The following is a 24,454-nucleotide window of genomic DNA, read 5'->3' as shown; positions in this document are numbered from 1 at the left end:
CAATTAGCATGTATTAATGTCACTGTTATGTCCGATGTCCTAAAACTACTTTTCATCCGGCACTTTTGTATAACCGCAAATTGCCGACATGCAGTTGAAACAGGGTGCGAAGTTGATGAAACCAATGCTGCATACTCAGGTTGTAAAACCGTTAATCAAGCGCTCAAAATTGGCTAGTATTCTCCTCTTTTCAATACAGGCCATGTAATTCTGACAAAGTACGAAAATATTCTTAGAATAGCCTAATTGACAAGTAACTCCTATGCTGTGAAGATCTACCCTGTACACTGAATATTTTAGCCGTACAAATAGATAAACATCTTAGTTAGCTACCTCGACCACCTTAGACATTTGATCTCAGGTTAATTGAATGAGGACATTATTTTACAAAAAAGTATTTGGTTGTAATTGTAATGTTGCAGGGTGGCCAACCCTCCCCCAGGAGAGCTACTGGGTGTGCAGGCTTTTGCTCCAGCTCTGCTCGAACACACCACATCGTAAAAAATCAGCTGCTCAACAGGACCTTGATAAGTTGACTCTGGTGTGTTTGTGCAGGGTTGGCTCAAAATCCTGCACACCCAGTAGCTCTCCAGATGGAGGGTTGATGGACATGTTTTATACAGTAGCCTATCAGTGCAGTATTTTACTTTGGGGGGGGGGGGGGGAGTTTTAGTGCCTTGCTCAAGGCCACAACGGCAGTAGATATATAATACATGGGATCAGAGACCAGCAGCCTTCCATTGTCAATACCAGTGATAATTATGAATGTTATTTTGTGAAGTGGTTCCTTGCATTATACAACACAATTTATGAATTTATTTGTTACAGACCATTTTTGGGGGGTGGGACAAGTGACTTGAGTCAAGTAAAAAAGCTGTTGTACTTTTCCGGAGGACAAGTGGCTAAAAAGTTAATGTCAAGCCATGGTATCTGTACTTTACTTGACTATTTATATTTTTGACAACATTAACTTTTATAGCACTACTTTCCTAAAGAAAATATGTACTTTTTGCTCCCATACATTTTCCCTGACACCCAAAAGTACTCAATACATTTTGAATGCTTAGCAGGGCAGGAAATTCACACTTATCAAGAGAGCACGTGGCCATCCCTACTACCTCTGATCTGGCGGACTCACTAAACACAAATGCTTTGTTTGTAAATGATGCCTGAGTGTTGAAGTGTGCCCCTGGCTATCTGTAAAAAATAATTGTGGCGTCCAGTTTGCTTAATATAAGGAAGTTGAAAGGATTTATAGTGTTTTGATACTGAAGTATATTTAAAACCAGATACTTTCAGACTTTTACTCAAGTATTTTACTGAGTGACTTTTACTTGAGTCATTTTCTAACACAATTGGCTACTTTTTCCACCACTGCCAGTGTAAAACATATATTTTGGTAGCTTTAAAATGCATTTATTAATGTCAACATTTGTTTTTAATATGTTTATTCTATTACAGACACTAATGTATACTTTTAAATTATATTATGTGAGCTAAAAAAACAACAACATTTTCCTTAGAATAATTTTGAGATTACTAATGTCCCCACTACAACAAAAAGTACTTATATACATGTCATTTTGTTCTTGAACTACTGTAGAATTCCATTGATTTCTATTGAGGACTGCTCAGGAGTGCCAATATGGCTGACCGGTGGCTTCAAAGCCTCGGAATGGCCAAAGCATACAGTAGCATCAGCAATCCAGGGTTTATATACATCATTGGATGACACTCACCTGTCTTGATCAATGATAAGATTTGAAATAGACAAGATCGCGGCGTACACATTGTTGGATTACTTCATGTAGCAAATAATATATATTTTTTGAATAACTGACCATTTTCGAATTCAAACGAACCACTTGCAACAGAAACATGGAAGTTTAGAAGACATGCATTGTCTTCCAAGTCGGGAATTGAGGAAGTATCAGCAAGTACAGTATGGTCAAAGTTCCTGTGCTATGCTTTACACTGGGAAAATTTGTTTTGCATGGCCCAGTGCCCCGGGTGGGCAGTTTGCTCATTTTAGACCAATCCATTGGTCCCGAAGTGAAATCTCCACCCACTCGGGGCACTGGGCCATGCAAAACGAACTTGACCACTACCTACTTTGTAACGGCTGTATGGAAGCAATCAAATACCATGCTGTTTCTAATTGTAACTAGTTCTATGTCTGAAAGGCATACTGCCATGTAGCTTCAACCGCAACTGGATTCTGACAGGACATTGGGCTTGATCTGTATAAACCCAATGTCCCGTCAAATTAGAATCCAGTTGCGGTCGAAGCTAGCTGCTATGAAGTGCTAGCTAACATGTATTGTTGTGCTCTATCATTTTAGGTACTGGTGGACAGAATGGAGGCACACCTGACACTGCACCTCACCGCAGTGGATGGTAGGTGTCCAAGCATCCATGTGTCTCCCTCCAGGTACCCATAATACTGACTTGTTCTCTACAGTCACAATACAGTGTCGTTTTCTCTAGCTATCCACTGGACTCCACACATTTGATTTTTCCCATTATGAATTTAGTTGTTAACGCTAGTTGGTTGCTTCCTACTGTTAAAAGCAGTGTGTGTACCTAAATGAAAAAATAACCTTTACAAATGTAGACAGAGGATAGAGAAAAGCTGCCCCCCTATATCATTTGGGATGCTTTTAAGGCGTACATTAGAGGAATGATAATCTCATACTCTGCAAAAGTGAAATGTAAGTTAGACATTTTTATTAAAGAAAAAGGAAATCACTATTTTTGAAAAAGTCCATAAACATTTTTTATTTACATTTACAAGGTAAGGAAGAACATAACATTTTTGAACTTAAGCAGGAATATGATATTTTACTTTTGAAGAGAGCAAACGACTACAGGCTGAATTCAAATAAAGCATACTACTTAATGGTAAACAAACCTGGTCATTATCTCGCAGCCCTCAAAATGAATACACGCCAATAGTTATAATTTTAAGATAAACATGCGTTAATTAGAAACAACGCAATTAATGACAATTTTAAAAGCTTCTATGAAAATCTATATAAATCAGAAGCAATATTTCACTTAAAAAATTAAAAAAGATTGCAGTTTTGAAACCACAGAAATGTGCAGTATGGTATTTTGGAAGCAGGTTTTGCAGATTCATACTGCATTTAATGTACTCTAACTACAGTTATACTACAGTGTACTGCAGTTATACTGCACTCTGACTGCAATCTTTTTTCTTAAGGGTTAGACTGATCCTACAGCCTTAGACTCAACAACCCTGAATCAATTATCAGCAGACAAAATAAACATTAAAAACAGACTTGATACATATCAATCAAACTGTTTATTAAAAATAGACACACAAGTACAAAATGTTTGGAACAACTTCCATAATATTGCCCTCAGAACAGCCTCCATTCGTCTGGGCATATGGACTACAAGGTGTGAAAAGTGTTCCACAGGGATGCTGGTCCATGTTGACTCAAATGCTGCCCACATTTGTGTAAAGTTGGCTGGATGTCCTTTGGGTGGTGGACCATTCTTGATACACATGGGATACTGTTGAGCGTGAAACCCAGCAGCGCTGCACTTCTTGACACACACAAACCGGTGCGCCTGGCACCTACTACCATACCCCGTTCATAGGCACTTCAATATTTTGTCTTGCCCATTCACCCTCTGAATGGCACACAATACAATCCATGTTTCAATTGTCTAAAAATCATTCTTTAACCTGTCTCCTCCCCTTCGTCGACATTGATTTCAAAGGGATTTAAAAGGTGACATCAATAAGGGATCATAGCGTTCCCCTAGATTCACCTGGTCAGTCTGTCATGGAAAGAGCAGGTGTTCCTAATGTTTTGTACACTCAGTGTACAAGAACTTTTCAGTTTAATGCATTGTGCAAAAAAACAAGATATAGATTTGATGCAGAAAAAGGCTTGTGACTGTTTCAAATGGCCTTTTCTATTAAAAACTTTGGAAGTTGTCAACTTTCCAGCTGAAATAATGAATTTAATACAAATATTATTAAATATTTTAAAGCTAAAATATACACAATACATTATCTGATTTTAAATTGCTTTAGAAAGGGGCACAAGACAGGGATGTCCTCTCTCTCCCCTTCTGTTTGCACTGGCAATTGAACCTCTTGCAGAAAGAATTAGACAGGACCGAAACATAACAGCTATCATTATTGATAAACATGAATGTATGTATGTATGTATGTATATATATACACACTTATTTGCAGATTATCTCCTGATATTCCTGACTAATATTAAACTCTGTGCCCCCCCTTGCAAAAAAATATTTTCAGAACTCTAAAATATCATTTACATGGGCAAAAAATGAAATCATGGCAATAGGAAAAATAATAACTCATGATCTACAGTAATCCTTTAAGTGGAGCACAAAAAATATGAATTACTTAGGATGCTTAATAAGTGACAACAAACCACAAATATATAAAGATAACTTTATCCCATCACTCAGAAATATCAAAGCAGATCTAATTAAATGGAAGAATCTTCCCATAAATCTTACAGGTAGAATAAACCTCTTCAGAATGGCATGGCTCCTGAAGTTTTTATACTTATTCTCAGTAATACCAATTATCCCACTGAAGACATTCTTTAAAAAGGTATACTTGGTCATAAGACTTTTATATGGGTAAATAACACTCCTAGAACAAAAAGGAAAGTTTTACATCTTCCTAAGTCTGAGGGTGGTTTTAACCTTCCAGACTTGGAATTGTATCAACTCACCACCCAGGGCTTTTTTACTTGCGACATACAGTTAAAAATGCACTAAAGAGGAACAATGGGTACATATTGAAGATGCGCATGCTCATTCCAATAATCTTTTCACGTGTCTATTTTCAAAGGATAAAGCAAAGAATATAAACAAATTCATAGTTAAGAACACTATAACAATATGGTAGAAAATGTCAACATATTCTACAAGAACCAGTATCACTCCCTAAAAATGCATCCTTATGGAACAATCCTTGGATAGCTTTTCAGAATTCACTGATAAATTGGTCCACATGAAAAACTAAAGGCATAGAAACCGTAAATGACTTGGTAATAGGAAATACATGTATTTCCATGACTGCATTAAAAAGCAATTTTGGACTGACCAATGACGTTTTTTTTTTCAAATACATGCATTCAATCTTCCTATGTAGAAATTTCGATTCAAAATCTTTTGAACATCAGAGCAATCTTGAGGGAATCCTTTTTGAGTCAGAAAATGATATTCATATGACAAGTAAGATCAACAAAACCTTGGAGAGAGCCTATCCAACTGACTATCTCTTTAAAAAATATATAAACTATTGGAACCAAGACAAAAAACTGATATTGGCATAACTAATGAAATTACAGTTAATGGAAATGTACGCTTAATACAGTATATAAACTAATATATAGAATTTATTACACGGGGCAAAATTCGCAAATTCTACAGCACAAAGGCAGAGTCAAGTCTTAGTGTACAACTAACAATGACTCAATAATCCATGCCTTCTGGGAATGCTGTAAAGTCCAAAAGTTATGGGCGGAGTTAGAAAGTTGGCTGTCAAAGTATTACAATGTAAATGTACTTTTAATCCGTCTGTCTGCATATTTCAAGACATGGCTTATGAGGTTGCATTCCAATGAGTTGGACGATACTTTTCTCGTCAATGATCTTGAAAAAACGTATACTTAAACTGGAAATCAACCAATCCTCTATTGTTAACACAATGGAAAGGTCAATTTCTTTATTATCTAAATGTTGAAAGTGCTTGGGAGATGGAGAGTGGGAAAATGGTGCAGTTTTAGGCCATGAGTGATGGCAGAGAGTGATGGCAGAGAGTGATGTGGGCTCTGGAGATGGGGGTGTGAGAAGGTGGGTCTGGGTGTGGTGATGGTGTGGTGATGTACAGTTGAAGTCGGAAGTTTACATAAACTGAGTTTAAATGTATTTGGCTAAAGTGTTTCACAATTCCTGACATTTAATCATAGTAAATATTCCCTGTCTATGGACAGATAGGATCACCACTTTATTTTAAGAATGTGAAATGTCAGAATAATAGTAGAGATAATTATTTATTTCAGCTTGTATTTCTTTCATCACATTCCCAGTGGGTCAGAAGTTTACATACACTCATTAGTATTTGGTAGCATTGCCTTTAAATGGTTTAACTTGGGTCAAACTTTTCAGGTAGCCTTCCACAAGCTTCTCGCAATAAGTTGAGTGAATTTTGGCCCATTCCTCCTGACAGAGCTGGCGTAACTGAGTCAGGTTTGTAGGCCTCCTTGCTCGCACACGCTTTTTCTTTTCAGTTCTGCCCACAAATTTTCTATGGGATTGAGGTCAGGGCTTTGTACCTTGACTTTGTTGTCCTTAACCTTTCACGGCTACTAACCCCGGATCCGGGAGCACCCCCCACCCCCCACACACTGATTAGCATAGCTAGCATAGCTTCACAAGTAGATAGTAGCATCTAAATATCATTAAATCACAAGTCCAAGACACCAGATGAAAGATACAGATCTTGTGAATAAAGCCACCATTTCAGATTTTTAAAATGTTTTACAGGGAAGACAAAATATGTAAATCTATTAGCTAAACACGTTAGCAAAATACACCACTATTCTAACTCCATCAGTTTCTTACTCCTTCAGGTGCTATCACCAATTCGGCTCAACTAAGATATTGATAGCCAATAACCTATAAAAAAAAACATCAGATGACAGTCTGATAACATATTCATGGTATAGGATAGTTTTTGTTAGAAAAAAGTGCATATTTCAGGTAGAAATCACAGTTTACAATTGCACCGACCATCACAAATCCACTAGAATTACTAGATAGAGCAACGTGTATGACCAATTTACTCATCATAAAACATTTCATAAAAATAGACAAAGCATAGCAATGGAAAGACCCAGTTCTTGTGATTTCAGACCATATTTCAGATTTTCTAAGCGTTTTTCAGCGAAAACACAATAAATCGATAAGTTAGCATACTACATGTGCAAACGTTACCAGAGCATCGATTCCAGCCAAAGAGCGCTATAACGTAATCACCGCCAAAAGATATTAATTTTTTCACTAACCTTCTCAGAATTCTTCCGATGACACTCCTGTAACATCATTTTACAACATACATATACAGTTTGTTCGAAAAGGTGCATATTTAGCCATACAAAACCGTGGTTACACAATAAAAATACTAGGAAATCAAGCCTCAATATGTCTGACGTCATCTATCAGAGTGATCTAGTTTAATTGAAAGCTAATCATATACTTGACTAAAAAATACAGGGTAGACAGGAATCGAAAGACAAATTAGTTCTTAATGCAACCGCTGATTTACATTTTTAAAATTATCCTTACTTTTCAATACAGGGTTCGCCAGGTGAAGCTATACCAAACAAAATGGCGAAATATGCGTTTAAAATATTTCGACAGAACAACAATTTATCATATTAAATATTGCTTACTTTGAGCTGTTCTTCCATCATATTCTTGGGCAATGTATCCTTTCTATGTTATAAACGTCTTTTGGTCGATAGATGTCCTCTGTCCTTCGAAATGTCCACCACCAACGACCGACACCCCGAAACGTTTCCAAAGCTAAAAAGGGCACGACAAAGAAATTCCTCAAAATCGCACTAAACGGATATAAATTGCTATAAAACGGTTCAAATTAACTACATTATGATGTTTTTAACAACTATAACGACTGAAAACATGACCGGAGAAATATTGCTGGTTAGAAAACGATTTGGAACGAGGCAAGTCCGATGGCCTTCACGCTTCAGGCGCACGACGAGAAAGGGCGGTCCCTAAACATTTTGTGGTTTTATAATGGCTGTGAATGTCCCATCGATTTCATTCAAAACGTGATGACGTACAGACACCCAGAGGAAGACGTAGGCAGTGTCGGTTTCTTCATAGCATTCACTGTCGCCTTAAAAACAGACCCCAGATCAGGGGTAAAAATTTCTGAAATCTGAACCCTGTCATGAAAAGTGCTGTAGAAATTGTTCTGTACCACTCAGAGACAAAATTCCAACTTCTATAGAAACTAGAAGGTGTTTTCTATCCAATAATAACAATAATATGCATATTGTACGATCAAGAATTTAGCACGAGGCAGTTTAATTTGGAGACCCAAATATGCTAATGCGGAACAGCACCCCCTATAGTTGCAAGAAGTTAAGCCATTTTGCCACTACTTTGAAGTATGCTTGGCGTCATTGTCCATTTGGAAGACCCATTTGCGACCAAGCTTTAACTTCCTGACTGATGTCTTGAGATGTTGCTTCAATATATCCACATCATTTTGCTCCCTCTTCATGCCATCTATATTGTGAAGTGCACCAGTCCCTCCTGCAGCAAAGCACCCCCACAACATGATGCTGCCACCCCCGTGCTTCATGGTTGGGATGGTGTTCTTCGGCTTGCAAGCCTCCCCCTTTTTCTTCCAAACATAACGATGGTCATTATGGCCAAATAGTTATATTTTTATTTCATCAGACCAGAGGACATTTCTCCAAAAAGTACATTCTTTGTCCCCATGTGCAGTTGCAAGTGGCTTTTTTTATGGCGGTTTTGGAGCAGTGGCTTCTTCCTTGCTGAGCGGCCTTTCAGGTTATGTCGATAAAGGACTTGTTTTACTGTGGATATAGATACTTTGTACCTTTTTCCTCAGGCATCTTCACAAGGTCCTTTGCTGTTGTTCTGGGATTGATTTTCACTTTTCGCACCAAAGTACATTCATGTCTAGGAGACAGAATGTGTCTACTTCCTGAGCGGTATGACGGCTGCGTGGTCCCATGGTGTTTATACTTGCGTACTATTGTTTGTACAGATGAACATGGTACCTTCAGGCATTTGAGAATTGCTCCCAGGGATGAACCAGACTTGTGGAAGTCTACAATTATTTTTCTGAGGTCTTGGCTGATTTATTTTGATTTTCCCATGATGTCAAGCAAAGAGGCACCAAGTTTGAAGGTAGGCCTTGAAATACATCCACAGGTACACCTCCAATTGACTCAAATTATGTCAATTAGCCTATCAGAAGCTTCTAAAGCCATGACATAATTTTCTGGAATTTCCCAAGCTGTTTAAAGTCACAGTCAACTTAGTGTATGTAAACTTCCGACCCACTAGAATTGTGATACAGTGAATTATAAGTGAAATAATCTGTTTGTAAACAATTGTTGGAAAAATTACTTGTGTCATGCACAAAGTAGATGTCCTAACTGACTTGTCAAAACTATAGTTTGTTAACAAGACATTTGTGGATTGTTTGAAAAACGAGTTTTAATGACTCCAACCTAAGTGTATGTAATCGTCCGACTTCAACTGTAGATGTTTGTGAGCTTATATATGTTGTCATTTGTATGTGTGTTTTTCTATTCAAAAATATATTATAATTACAACAAAAAAAGCAGTAGGTGTGACTCCTTTCTTTGTCTGTTACATTGGTGAGTGATTGTGATAATGTTTTCTATCTGTCAGGGTGAGTGCTGCAGGAGACACCATCAAGACACACCGTGAGTGACAGTCGGGACATAACAAGTTGGACTACATTCTACTTGCTCTCTGTCTAATCAGACAGTGTTGCTGAGTGGACACAGACTTGATATGTTGTGCCTTTTCAAATGGGCTGGAGTTCATTGAGGTGGGCCTGCAGACGCTTCCTTACTCTACGCTGAAAAATTATTTTCCCCGGACGGTTGTCATGAAGAGGTAACTGTTATCAGGCTCAGTTTACATCCAGACAGCCACACCATGCGATAAGCTAAGATATTCTCTCATATGCCATATCTTTTTAAATCTCATATTTTAAAATGTAGCTCATGTAAATTTTTACCGACTTTGATTGGTGAGCCATTAAAATATCTATCCAAGTCTATGTCCTCTGATTGGTTGTAGATTGAACTGAAATGTTATTCTAATCTACCGGTAGACAGAATCTGAAAAGACTCGACAACTGCTGTGAGTTGTGACTGCTGTTATGTTCATAACATGTTATTGTATGAATAAGGAGCTGTTTTTATTTCCACTGGAGCAAGGCTACATAGTAGTCCATGAAGAGTGCGCTGGAGCAAGACTACTGTGGAGAAAGTGGTCAGAGATAGAAGCCTTACATCAAATGGCAGCTCAAACTCTGATTTCTTTTTCTTGACAGACTCCTATTATTATACTCGTTGTACACCCCTTCTATGGCTGGAACCTCCATATTGAGAAGGAGCAAATGCATGAGGCCTCTGACTGTCTTCTGATTGCTATAAAAATATAAAACAGTGAAGGCCATTAATGCCTTTTATTGTCTCAGGTGCAGGAAGGTACCTGGAGAAGGCTATTTAATTGTACATTTTGTAATTTATGGTCTTGTGAAATTGACTAGTAGATTTTAAATAATTTTAAAAAATTCACATTTAGTTTTTAAAAAATCATTCTCTAATACGATGTCCAGCACACAACCCACAATTGCTCTGTACAAGAACACTCTCCACAAATAACCAAAAGGTAAATAATTTACGCTATTCATTATTCATTATAGACATAACTGACTGCAACTTTTTAAATTAAACGTGGACTTCCTGAAGGGCTTGCTGGAAAGGGGTATAATTGGCAAGGTCAACTTCGAAAAGCTGAGCTCTGAATATATTTGTCTACTCTGTATGGATTCATACTGAAATGTGTGCTTAGCTGCTTTCAGGCCCTCGTCTTCATCAACAACCAGACACGACTATGGGGATTGGTGGGATCAGCAGGATGTGCACATCCATCACATTGGTACCCATTAACCCTGGTAGGAGCAGTCACTGCCCACCAGACAGGTGTGAAAAGGTGAAGGAATCATTGTTAATGAGGATGCCTTCAGTGTCCAGCCCCTGTGCTCGTGCTTCTTCTCCAAGCCCTGCGTCTATGACCGCCCCTGCTGCCTCAGTTTGCCGTCCTGACCATCTGTCCCACCACTCAGGAACAGGGGACCCTTCGGGAGTGCCATGCCTCCCAGCTCCAGCCCCACTCGCAGGGCTAGCTCTTGGTTCTGCCCACCACGCCCCTTGCCTGTCAACTGCGCAGTGGGCTCTCCCCCAGCCAGCAGACGGTGGCTCCCCAGCCCTCCCCACGCCAAGCACCTGCATAGCATGGCACAAATCCCAACTCTCCACGCCCGTCTCGGGCCCCAGCTTCAGAATCTCAGCAGGCAACTCAGGAGGGGGCTCATCACGGGAGCAGGCAAAGTGAGCCAGTAGACCATAAAGGCGAGACAGACTGTACGTCCCCACACACCCCTGGCGACAGCACAACTGGACGGAATCCGAGCTCCCCCGCACGTCGCCCTGCGCATTCCAGAGCAATGCTGTTGGAGCCAATCACAGCATTGAGAAGATATGCCACCCTGTCTGACTGCTCTCCAGCCTCCTCCCACCGGGGAGCTGAGCGTCCAAGGACCTGCTTGACTGAGGTGGGGAGAGAGGCTGCGGTTAGCCCCTAGTGGTCCAGCACCGACCAAATCTCCTCAGGCCACGCCTCAGTCTACAATGTGGGGCCGCTGGGCTTTTTAAGTCCAGGGGATCTCAGATTACATCAGACAGAACCAGGGCCACCACCTGTTTAGAAAATGTTAACAGGGAAATTGTATTTGACCAAATATGACCACAATATAAAAGTTAATGTGCAAGAAGTTACATTTTTTGGGTGAAAGCGCTATAATGAGCTAGTGGAGTTGGAGTCTTATTTGAGCAGGGTGAGCGCAGTGTGCAAGTCCGCCGCTCTTCAATAACGACGGCATGGCGTACAGAGTTAAGCTCCTGAATGGTAGCCCCCAACACCAAGCCAGGCTGCGTGTAACATTCTGTTTTTCTTGAAGAGAGATGAGTGGGACTGGGGCAGGCAAGAGTGCAGACCCTCCTACACATGTGTTAAATGTCCAATGCAGCAGAATGTATCTCTATCAAATCATTTCTGGGTAACAATTGAGTCTTACTGTGATTGTTTAATTAAACTGGTGTAATAAATATTTTTCTTTAGCATAGAGCAAGCAAGAATCTAGCCTAGGACTGACGGAGTGGTTTGAGTGAGGAGAGAAATAAATAAAAAAATGTTATTGGCATAGTTTTGAACTTTTTCTCATTGGTCTAACTAATTTATTGCATGGTGATGTCACCATAGAAGGTCAAAACAGGTAGACATTTAAGGCAGTCTTTTCAAACAGCTCTTAAACTAAATGGGCATTATGCTATTTTCACAATTTAACAGTATTACTACAACTTCATAGTGTGGAAATATGTATAAAATACAGTAAAAGTTTGACTGCACTGGGCTTTAAAGATATTTATGGACACCCTGTAGCTTTGGTGATTCAAATTAAGTAATAACTATATAGTTTGTTCGACAATTAAATTGTGGTAGTAGTTAGGTATCAATTTACCTGAAATTAGTACAAGCAACAGGTCATTCTGTCAGTGTGCTGGCCAGCCTCTTGATACATTCGGCTGCTCCCTGGGCATCAGAATCAGCATCTGGCAGGTTGTGTTTAGCTCCCTCCAGCACTGTGATACAACTTCCATCCTTCAACCACGTCTGGCTGAGGAGAAATTAATTTACCAACCATCCCATCACACCCACAAACACTTGTTTGAGTTGCTTACTCTTTCCCATGCTCCTGTAGTGTCTCCTTTATCCCGTGTGGCCCTCACTCTCACCAAGTGGTCTCCCACAATCCTCTCTGCCTCTGCAGCCATACCTAAAACATTTTTTGCCAAAGCCCACAAGATGAAGGTTGTTTCTGAGCGTGAAGCTGTGGCCATTCACTAGGAAGGTGTCCCCTGTACGCTCCAGACCCCGCCGCACCACAATGTCTGGTTGCACACCTGTAGCAAACACCTCCCGTGTCCGCATGTCTGAAAACCGTGGATCCCCTTACCCCCACAAGGGCCAGTAAAGGCCGATGCAGGGACAGAACACGAGCCATCAGGCTGTCCTATCAGGGAGAACAAAGCCAAAACTAAGTTTATGGATCACAGGACCCCCTTTGATGTTTCTGCTGTTGTGATTTTACTGGTAATTTCTCAGATTTGTATGTGCACACCAAAAAAGACACACCCAAGAGATTCCAGATAGAGACAAAGGGGCCTACTAGTTGACCTTCTGTCCGTTACCTTGAGATGCCCACACATCAGATAACCACATATTCACTCAGCATTTAGTTGAAGAGACTCAAGTCATTATGAAAGAATCCTAGTGAGGTTGCCTACACAGGGTATGGGGAACCTCTGGATTTCCTCTGTGTGAGAGCTGTGTACTTGCAGAGTCAGGATCAGCACTAAGGCAGTGTCGCAAAATCTGGAAGGAGCTCAACTCAAGTTGAATGTGTACCCTCCGTGTAATGATTGACTCAAGCTTGACCATAGGGCAGGAAAAAAAGTGAGCAGGCTGTGTGTTTGTCTTCAGATGATTTTGTACAATCGGACTATACAGGGTCAACCCAACAGCAGTGCTGCTCAGTTTGAGCTAATTGGTATAAAATATTGGCTTTGGAATGAGGACAGGGTCACCTGTGCCACCTGAATGAGTGGTTAATGTTCAAACCTCTTTCACTTATAACTCTAACATCAAGATGGGCGAGAAGGGTGCAATTGCGGCCTGCAATTTGGGGCATTCCTGCATCTGCAGGAACCTCTCTTTATACTTCTATTGGTCATTTTATTTAAGCTGTGGAAGGCGGGGGTGCTCCAGTACAGTAGGTGGCGTTAACGTTGCACAATAACGTTGGATGCCAGCCACCAATAAACCCCACTGAAGAAGGGGCGGGGTGACAATGGTAGCTAGCTAGCCGTACGCTGGTAGACAGTGTCCTTCGTCCCCGCATGTCGGGCATTGTTTTTTCTACAGATCTGTTAACGACGGCAAAGGCAGCTGGGACCGAAGGACACTGTGTGCTAGCTTAGCCAGCTAGTCCGGTACACAGCAGGTGGGAAGCGACACCAAATCTGTGGCAACACCGTGTGCTAGCTAACTAGCATGTTAGCTAGAAGACGGTGTCGCTAACTAGCAAGGCAGCTAGTTAGCTAGCACATGGTGTGTCCTCATACTGCTACCGGCTGTGCTAGCGGGGCGACCGGTAGACCGTGTCTTTTGCCCCGCCCGTCGGACACTGTTTTCCCGTAGTTCTGTTAACAAAGGTGAGGACAGGTGTTCGGCAGGAGGGGGGGAAGTACACTATCAGTGTTGCTCCCGCTAGCTGACAAGGAGGGGTGGGGATTCAAATCAAATGTATTTATAAAGGCTTTTTTACATCATGTCACAAAGTGCTTATACAGAAACCCAGCCTAAAACCCCAAACAGCAAGCAATGAATAAGTAAGATGGCGCCGACAGATAAGATGGCGCTGACAGACATGGCAGCTCTGCTTCTAGCTCCTAAGCAACTATTGTTTTTTTGTGTGTTATTTCTTACATTATTAGCCCAGGAAATGTTTTGTGTTATTACATACAGCCGGAAATAACTTTTGGATATCAGAGCGACGGTAACTCACCAGCATTACGACCACCAGGATTATGATGGCCTAGAATACCACAATCAAATGCCGACCGTATTACCTCCCAAGATAATTATTTTCAGTTATAGTCACAGCCGTATATATCCCCCCTCAAGCTGATACCACGACGACCCTCAAAGAACTACACTGGACATTATGGAAACACCATATCCTGAGGCCGCATTTATTGTAGCTGGGGATTTTAACAAAGGAAATATAAGGAAAATGCTACCGAAGTTCTACCAACACAGTGACTGTAGTTCTCACGCTGGTAAAACATTGGACCACTGCTACTCAACTTTTCGAAATGCCTACAAGGCCCTCCCCAGCCCTCCCTTCGGCAAATCTGATCACGACTCCATTTTGCTTCTCCCCTCCTATAGGCAGAAACTCAAACAGGAAATACCTGTGCTAAGGTCTATTCAACGCTGGTTTGACCAATCGGAATCCATGCTTCAAGATTGTTTTGATAACGCTGACTGGGATATGTTCCGGGTAGCCTCTGAGAATAACACCGACAAGCCACAGATGTTTTTTCATTTAACCTTTAAGAACAAATTCTTATTTACAATGACGGCCTACCCCGGCCAAACCTGGACGACGCTGGGCCAATTGTGCGCCGCCCTATGGGACTCCCAATCATGGCCGGATGTGATGCAGCCTGGATACGGTGACTGAGTTAATCAGGAATTGTATAGGAGATGTTGTACCCCATGGGAGAAAAAAATTATACCGGGCCCCTAACATAGAAATCTGAATGTTTCAGATTAAAATAACGTACTGAACAATGGTGTTATTTAAATGTACTATCTATAAGCTTCTGCTGCTCTATACTACAATTGTGCAGATTCTAGTTTCCACCTTCATCCTTTACCCATATTAACAGAATTGCAAAAATGTTTGGTTCCTAATGTTAACAAAAGCTGCGTCATGAGATTTTTGATGCTTTATCATAAATAACTACCCAATTGGTGACTTTTTGAAATATGGTGTTGTAGTCAGTTTTAATGAAGAAATTACCAATGATCCATGTTTCAGATTAAAGAATGTATTACATTCTTATAAACAAGGCTAACCCTTTTCTGCCCTATGCATAATTCCTAAATAACATACACAAAATAAAATAAAAATCCTGAACTATGTTGAATGCAGGCATAAATGTGGTACCTACAGAGAACAAGCATCTGTGAAACTGCAACTGTAGTGTCGAGACATTATGTGGGCATTCCTGAGTAAGTTCAGCAGGAGATAAACCATAGCAGAAAATACTCAAACAGTATTTTGCCCATCCCCGGGCAGGCTTGGGTAGAACAGGTTATGTCATTTGTCCTTGTTTGTTCCCTGTAAACAAAACTCGGAGGTTACACTGCACCAAGAGCCCAGCGTCGAGCCTTCTTGTGAGCAAACTCATTTATAATGTCTTTAAAGTAAAATTTTCTTGCTATCTGGTTTTCAATTGAAAGGATGGCAAGGCTGTTCAACCTGTCTTGGAACATTTGTAGATCTTAGTTCTTTAAGTTTCAGCTTACTGAAGGCACGTTCACCTCCAGCAACTGTTACAGGCATTGTACAGAAGATTCTCAGTGCAATGCACACCTCTCCAAAAATGCTCTGTAGCTGCATCTTGTGGATGGCATTTAGGAGCTCTACAGGAGAAAGACCATCTGAAAAAGTGGCACCATATATCGTCTTTAGATGTCGCACTTCATTTTCAAATCCATCTGAGATCTTTGGAGTACTTGTTTCTCAATTTGTGGCAAGATACACATTTGGTTTTCAGTCATTTTCGTAAATGTAAGTATTGGTGAAACCTCCTCGTATATAGCTGCAATCGTGTGGAACTGCATGTCCAAATGACTGATTACACTATCCAGAGCCACATAAAACACTGTGTTGCGAAATCCAGTGTCTGACTTCTGTTCATCTGCTATGCCATCTTCAGTCTCATCAGGGAAACGTTTTCTTTTTTTCTGGCGGCTCCTCTGTTCACTGAGTAGTTACACCCATTTCATTTGCCACCGTGGAGGCTTCTGCCAGAAGAGCGTCCCATTGATTCCGCAGAGCCTGTATTTCTTCCTGTATTGTCTTAATGTGAGCTGCTTCCGTGTCCAGAGAAATATTTCCTGACTGAAGAATTAGGCTTCTATTCTCAATACTTTGCAAAACTTTTACCCAGAAAGTGAGCAGGAAGATTGCCTTGAAAGACATGAAGTATCTTTTCAGACCTTTTGCCTCAGATTTGACTTGGTTTGTCAGGCTGCAGGTAGCAAGAAGCATGTCTAGGGCCTTGATGATAGACGGTAAATGAGTTGCCACTGGTCGGACCACAGCAATACGCACACTCCATCGTGTGTCTGAAAGGAGGTTAAGACAGCAGCCAGTCTTTTCCTTGAATGGCCCATCGCTCTGGGCTGGCACTGAACAGATTGTAAAGACGATTCACACAGCCAAAAAAGGTTGATACTTCTTGGCACGACTGTGCTGCATGTACACCCACGAGATTAAGAGTATGGGAGGCACAAGGTGAGTATGTGGCCAGTGGATTATTTTGCAGTACGTGTGCTTGAACTCCCTTCACTTTCCCTGACATATTTGCACCATTATCATAGCGTTGACCACGTCAATACCATGCCCTTCCAATGCACTCAAAATCATTTCAGAAATTTCACTGCCTGTCTTTCTAGCAAAGTGTTTAAATTCAAGAAAACGTTCAATTATTTCCTATTTACCTGTTCCCTGAACTTTATCTTTGTGTACATATCTCACCAATAATACATTTTGCTCAGTATGGGAAATGTCTCGTGTTGCATCACATATAACCGAGTAATAGATTACATCTTCTCTTTCATAAAGTACTGTTTTCAAAACCCTTTGACCACATATTCCTATGCACTCGTTTTGTCTCTCAGGGCTGAGGTAATGAGTCAGTCGTGCTCCTTTCTTTTTGTCCCTGACTTTCTGTAAGTGCTCACGTAATAGCGGGTCATAATTTGACAACAGGTCAAGTAAGCCTACAGTAGGTAATGTCCATCATGCACATCATCAAGATTAAGTGATTTCCCCCAGAATGGCAGATTCCTAGATGCTATGTACAGTGTCATATCCAAAATCTTTTCTCCAAGTGCTCTGTTTTTATACATTTCTGACTGGATTTGTTTCTGCAGCTGACTGTCTATCCCTGTAGCTGTTGTTACGGTATGCTGCAGAATTTTCAATTTCCAGTAACAGTTCTTGTGAGACACCATCCTCAAGCTCTGGTAGTTTGTCATACATTCTCCGGCCATTTCACTGATAACTTATAGCCATCCTTACTATTCAGAGTACTGGGTGATGGTTTACTTTGCTCATGAGAAAAAAATAACACATGGAATGCAATATAATGCCTTTACACTCTAACTATAAATAAGCCAGTCTCTCTGTACCTTTTCTCTTCCATTTGCTGACTTACTGTACTGTAAATTAGGGAATGGTTTGCCTTCTGAGTCTGGGGGCATGATTTTATACAGTTCTGTCTCCTCACCACACCTGTTGGCTAGTCTGCGAACAATAGCTTCTCTTTTATGGTCTTGTACTTTCTCTGGCCACAGTACTGGATCATCTAAAACCTCAGCTTCCTCACTTTGAATCTGTCCATACTCTTCTTTTCCCTTATTACTTGTTCAATCTCTGTCACTCCTTCACTGGCACTGCTGCTACTCTTTAAGTCTTCTTCCTCCTCCCTGCTCTCCTCTGCATCAGAGTCTGTCTGACAGCTTTTCACTGAGATTCTGCCTACCTGAGGCTCTCTAGGCACTAGGAAGTGAGTAAACAAAGGGAATTTTAGGTTTAATGTTCGCTCCTACAAAGGTTACCATACTAAAAATCTACTACTGAAAGAAAACTTAATAGTATACATATCAAATACACACTTAAATACGTATTCTAAGTCATCATGTGCCTAACTTTACAATTTAAAAATGGTCTAGTTATGCTGCTGCTGCTACAAAACTGCCTCACCTCCCAGGTTCCGCTGTTTCAACTTCATATAGTAAACACACGTTGGGATCGTTGTCTACAGCAGTAGTAGTAGTAGCAGCATCTACAGTATGGATAGGTAGGCTACATTAGGTTAGGTGTTACATTTTAGTCTAGCTAGCTAACAAATATCACACAAATATTGGGGAATACAGTTATATCTAAATAATAGCTAATTAGCTAGCCATAACTGGTAGTGGTAGCTCATTATCATGTTAATAATTACTGCTCTGACCGAGCCGAGTGAGTCCACGGTAGGCAGCTACCTGTAGCTAGCAAGCTATCAAGCTAGCTATATTGGCTAGCTAGGCTACTCAGTTCGGCAGGCCGTCTGCACTGACTTACCACCCATCCTTCTCCTCCCGAAACGGGATGATTGTGTAGAGAATCCTGATCTGATTATGGTTATACGTTTAATTTTCATCACAGATTTTTTTTGTCTAACATTTTTTCAATTATAAACAAATAATTCTCTAAACATTTAGGGGGCCCTACCCCATGAATCATTCATGCCCCCCCCCCCCCCCCCCCTTAACGACACCCTTGGTGTACCCACTGTGACTAAAACGTACCCAAAATTTCAACTGCAAACCACCGCATTTAATCATGGCAAGGTGACTGGGAATATGGCCAAATACAAACAGTGTAGGTATTCCCTCCGTAAGGCAATCAAACAGGCAAAAGTACAGAGACAAAGTGGAGTCGCAATTCAACAGCTCACATGCGAGACGTATGTGGCAGGGTCTACAGACAATCACGGACTACAAAGTGAAAACCAGCCATGTCGTGGACACCGGCGTCTTGCTTCTGGACAAGCTAAACACCTTCTTCGCCCACTTTGAGGATAACACAGTGCCACCGACACGGCCCTCTACCAAGGACTGTGGGCTCTCCTTCTCCATGGCCAACGTGAGTAAGACATTTAAGCGTGTTAACCCTTGCAGGGCTGCCGGCCCAGACCGCATCCCTAGCCATGTCCTCAGAGCATGCGCAGACCAGCTGGCTGGAGTGTTTACGGACATATACAATCTCTCCCTATCCCAGTCTGCTGTCCCACTTGCTTCAAGATGTCCACCATTGTTCCTGTACCCAAGAAAGCAAAGGTAACTGTACAAAATGACTATCGCCCCATAGCACTCACTTCTGTCATCATGAGAGGCTAGTTAAGGATCACCTCTACCTTACCTTGACACCCTAGACCCACTTCAATTTGCTTACCGCCCCAATAGATCCACAGATGATGCCATCACACTGCACACTGCCCTATCCCATTTGGACAAGAGGAATACCTATGTAAGAATGCTGTTCATTGATTATAGCTCAGCATTCAACCCCATAGTACCCTCCAAGCTCATCATTAAGCTAGGGGTCCTGAGTCTGAACCCCGCCCTGTGCAACTGGGTCCTGGACTTCCTGACGGGCCGCCCCCAGATGGTGAAGGTAGGCAACAACATCTCCACTTTGCTAATCCTCAACACGGGCCCCACAAGGGTGTGTGCTCAGCCCCCTCCTGTACTCCCTGTTCACCCATGACTGCTTGGCCACGCACGCCTCCAACTCAATCAAGTTTGCAGACAACAACATTAGTAGGCCTGATTACCAACAATGACGAGACAGCCTACAGGGAGGAGGTGAGGACACTGGGAGAGTGGTGCCAGAAAAATAACCTCTCACTCAACGTCAACAAAACAAAGGAGCTGATCGTGAACTTCAGGAAACAGCAGAGGGAGCACGCCCCTACTTACATTGACGGGACTGCAGTGGAGAAGGTGGAAAGCTGCAAACTACCTGCCCTCCAGGACACCTACAGCACCCGCTGTCACAGGAAAGCCAAAAAGATTATCAAGGACATCAACCACCCGAGCCACGGCTTGTTCACCCCGCTATCAACCAGAAGGCGAGGTCAGTACAGATGCATCAAAGCTGGGACCGAGAGGCTACAGATGCATCAAAGCTGGGACCTAGATGATCTTAAGGTCATCAGACTGTTACATAGTCATCACTAGCCGGCTTCCACCCAGTCACGTAACACTGCTCTTTAGAGGCTGCTGCCCTTTATACATAACTTGGAATCACTGGAAACTTTAATAATGGAGGACTAGTCACATTAATAATGTTTACATACTGCTTTACTCATCTCATATGTACAGTTGAAGTCGGAAGTTTACATACACCTTAGCCAAATACATTTAATCTCAGTTTTTCACAATTCCTGACATTTAATCCTAGTAAATATTCCCTGTTTTAGTTCAGTATGTTAATAATGTGAAATGTCAAAATAATAGTAGAGAGAATGATTTTTCAGCTTTTATTTCTTTCATCACATTCCCAGTGGGTCAGAAGTTTACATACACTCAATTAGTATTTGGTAGCATTGCCTTTAAATTGTTTAACTTGAGTCAAACGTTTTGGGTAGCGTTCCACAAGCTTCCCACAATAAGTTGGGTGAATTTTGGCCCATTCCTCCTGACAGAGCTGGTGTAACTGAGTCAGGCTTGCTCGCACACGCTTTTTCAGTTCTGCCCACAAATTTTCTATAGGATTTAGGTCAGGGCTTTGTGATGGCCACTCCAATACCTTGACTTTGTTTCCTTAAGCCATTTTTCCACAACTTTGGAAGTATGCTTGGGGTCATTGTCCATTTGGAAAACCCATTTGAGACCAAGTTTTAACTTCCTGACTGATGTCTTGAGATGTTGCTTCAATATATCCACATAATTTTCCTACCTCATGATGCCATCTATTTTGTGAAGTGCACCAGTCCCTCCTGCAGCAAAGCACCCCCACAACATGATGCTCCCACCCCCATGCTTCACGGTTGGGATGGTGTTCTTCGGCTTGCAAGCATTCCCCTTTTTCCTCCAAACATAACGATGGTCATTATGGCCAAACAGTTCTATTTTTGTTTCATCAGACCTGAGGACATTTCTCCAAAAAGTACGATCTTTGTCCCCATGTGCAGTTGCAAACCGTAGTCTGGCTTTTTTATGGCGGTTTTGGAGCAGCGGCTTCTTCCTTGCTGAGCGGTCTTTCAGGTTATGTCGATATAGGACTCGTTTTACTGTGGATATAGATACTTTTGTACCTGTTTCCTCCAGCATCTCACAAGGTCCTTTGCTGTTGTTCTGGGATTGATTTGCACTTTTCGCACCAAAGTACGTTCATCTCTAGGAGAGTACAGATGAACGTGGTACCTTCAGGTGTTTGGAAATTGCTCCCAAGGATCAACCAGACTTGTGGAGGTCTACAATTTTTTTTCTGAGGTCTTGACTGATTTCTTTTGATTTTCCCATGATGTCAAGCAAAGAGGCACTGAGTTTGAAGGTAGGCCTTGAAATACATCCACAGGTACACCTCCAGTTGACTCAAATGATGCCAATTAGCCTAACAGCAGCTTCTAAAGCCATGATATAATTTCTGTAATTTTCCAAGCTGTTTAAAGGCACAGTCAACTTAGTGTATGTAAACTTCTGACCCACTGGAATTGTGATGCATTGAATTATAAGTGAAATAATCTGTCTGTAAACAATTGTTGGAAAAATTACTTGTGTCATGCACAAAGTAGATGTCCTAACCGACTTGCCAAAACTATAGTTTGTTAACAAGTAATTTGTGGAGTGGTTGAAAAATGAGTTTTAATGACTCCAACCTAAGTGTATGTAACTTCAAACTTCAACCTTATATACTGTATTCTATTCGACTGTATTGTAGTCAATGTCCCCCTGACATTGCTCAATCTAATTTTAATATTTCTTAATTCCATTCTCATACTTAGATGTGTATATTGTCGAGAATCGTTTTTAGATACTGCTCCACTGTTAGATACTACAGCGCTGTTGGAGCTAGGAACACAAGCATTTCGCTACACGCGCAATAACATCTGCTAAATATGTGACCAATAAAATTTGATGCAGATGCAGATGTCGAAGCACGGTGGCTAGGAAAACTCTAGAATGGCAGGAACCCAAAAAGAAACCTAGAAAGGAACCAGGCTCTGAGGGGTGGCCAGCAATGTTCCCTCTAAACGGCGCCCGTGAAGTAGCCCAGAGACTGCCGCGCAGAAATATCAGCCTACAGAGAGAAGCACAAGGTTGAACTTTACACAACTTTCTAGAGCAGTGGTCACTAACTGGGACTGGTCGATCTCCAAGGCATTCCTAGTCAATCGCCAAACATTTCTGTAAAAAAAAACTACGATAAAGCCTTGTGTTCCTATTTTATTTATTTTTTGTCTCGGGCTATTGCGGTAGGTGCATCCGATTCAGCTGCCCTGTGTGTCAGGTAGGCAAACTGTTGTCATTTTGTACTATTTAATCTGTCTGAAGGTACATACTCTGCCTTCCCGGTGGGCCCGGAGAGCAAATCAAGTGCACTATAGGCTTACCGTTGGCCAATCAGATGGCTCAGATGACTGTGTTTGCAGTAACGTAGCAGGCATAAAAGAAAGCTACAACAAAGTTGATACTGTGAGATTTCAAAACATTTAAAACCATTGCTAGAGAGAGACTGTCAACGAATACAGCAAAGAGCTGCTGTTTTTATGAGTGAGTTCATGTTTAAGTGATCCTCGTTTATTTGGTTAACTGATTTTTGTACTGCGATGGCCTTGGGTAGGTGGAGGGAGTCTGGAAGGGCATCTAGGAATCTTTGAGTTGTCTTGAGAATTTATAAGCGCAGATTTTGATCAACCTTGGTTGGGGTCTGAGCAGATTATTTGTTGCGATTGCAAACGTAATAAAATGGTGGCCAGGATTGTCCAGGATTATGAGGAAAAACACTTAGATCCACAATATTTATTCCACGGGACAAAACTAGATCCAGGGTGTGACTGTGACAATGCGTAGGTCCGGAGACATATTGAACAATACCCACTGAGACGATGATAGCTCCAAAAGCCTTTTGGAGTGGGTCTGTGGACTTTTCAGTGTGACTATTGAAGTCACCAAAAATGTGAGTTATATGCCATGACTACAAGGTCTGATAGGAATTCAGGGTACTCAGTGAGGAATGCTGTATATGGCCCAGGAGGCCTGTAAACTACTGTTTATTTAGTAAATATTTTCTTAAATGCACTGTTGGTTAAGGGCTTGTAAGTAAGCATTTCACAGTAAGGTCTACACTTGTTGTATTTGGGGCATGTGACAAATCAAATTTGATTTGAACCGTAGCTATAAAAAGTGATTGAGTAGGCAGCATAGATTTCATGACTAGAAGCTTTTAAAAGACACTAACACAGTAATTTTTTGTTGTAAATTTACATTTGCTGTCGTAAATGTTCCGCCTTTGCAGGGTGCTGGGGAGATATGGTCACTAGTGTAACCAGGAGGAGAGGCCTCATTTAACACAGTAAATGAATCAGGCTTGAGCCATGTTTGTCAGGCCAATCACATCAAGGTTATGATCAGTGATTAGTTAATTGACTATGACTGCCTTGGAAGTGAGGGATCTAACATTTAAGTAGTCCTGTTTTGAGATATTATTACAATCTCTTTCAATAACGACAGGAATGGTCTTTATTCCAGTGAGATTGCTAAAACGAACACAGCCATTTTAAGTTTTGCCCGACCTAGATCGAGGCACAGAGACAAACTCAATGGGGAAAGCTGAGCTGACTACAATGTTCATGCAGGAACCAATGAGATGCTCGAGGGGGTGGTGTTCATGAAGGAACCAATCGGATGCCCAGGTCCAGAACAAATTCAAGGAAACGTACAATATTATACAGAGCCATGAGTGCATGTAACTCCCTTTCAAAAGCTGCGAAAAAGAAGGGTCTGCAATCATTTTCCGAAAGCAATGACTGCAAACTCATCTGCATTGTTACTTCATTTATTCTTGATTTGACAGGCACCGCACGGGTTATTGTATGTCGGATAAGTTAGTTACAATTATTGTCAATATGTG

General features: G+C 41.3%; 1 protein-coding gene and 1 pseudogene across 3 annotated transcripts in view; one reads left to right on the top strand and one right to left on the bottom strand.

The window, feature by feature from the left end:
* The window catches only part of LOC139535505 (T-cell leukemia translocation-altered gene protein homolog), a 28,349-nt gene that overhangs the window by 2,735 nt on the left and 1,160 nt on the right, over window positions 1-24,454 (top strand). The window contains exons 2-3 of one of the 3 annotated variants that reach the window (XM_071334958.1): window positions 2,343-2,397; window positions 9,502-9,893. In XM_071334958.1, the coding sequence (XP_071191059.1) occupies window positions 2,343-2,397; window positions 9,502-9,544 (98 nt within the window). In that variant the 3' untranslated portion in view covers window positions 9,545-9,893. Of the gene's footprint in view, window positions 1-2,342; window positions 2,432-9,501; window positions 9,894-24,454 lie in introns of those variants that run through there. The other 2 variants (XM_071334959.1, XM_071334960.1) reach the window with 2 other exon arrangements.
* On the bottom strand, window positions 10,722-13,460 carry LOC139536486 (glycerate kinase-like; annotated as a pseudogene).

The sequence above is a fragment of the Salvelinus alpinus genome, chromosome 12, assembly GCF_045679555.1.
Source record: "Salvelinus alpinus chromosome 12, SLU_Salpinus.1, whole genome shotgun sequence".
NCBI classification, from domain to species: Eukaryota; Metazoa; Chordata; class Actinopteri; order Salmoniformes; family Salmonidae; genus Salvelinus; species Salvelinus alpinus.
Note: the sequence above shows the minus strand (reverse complement) of the source record. Positions and strands in the feature narration are given on the sequence as shown.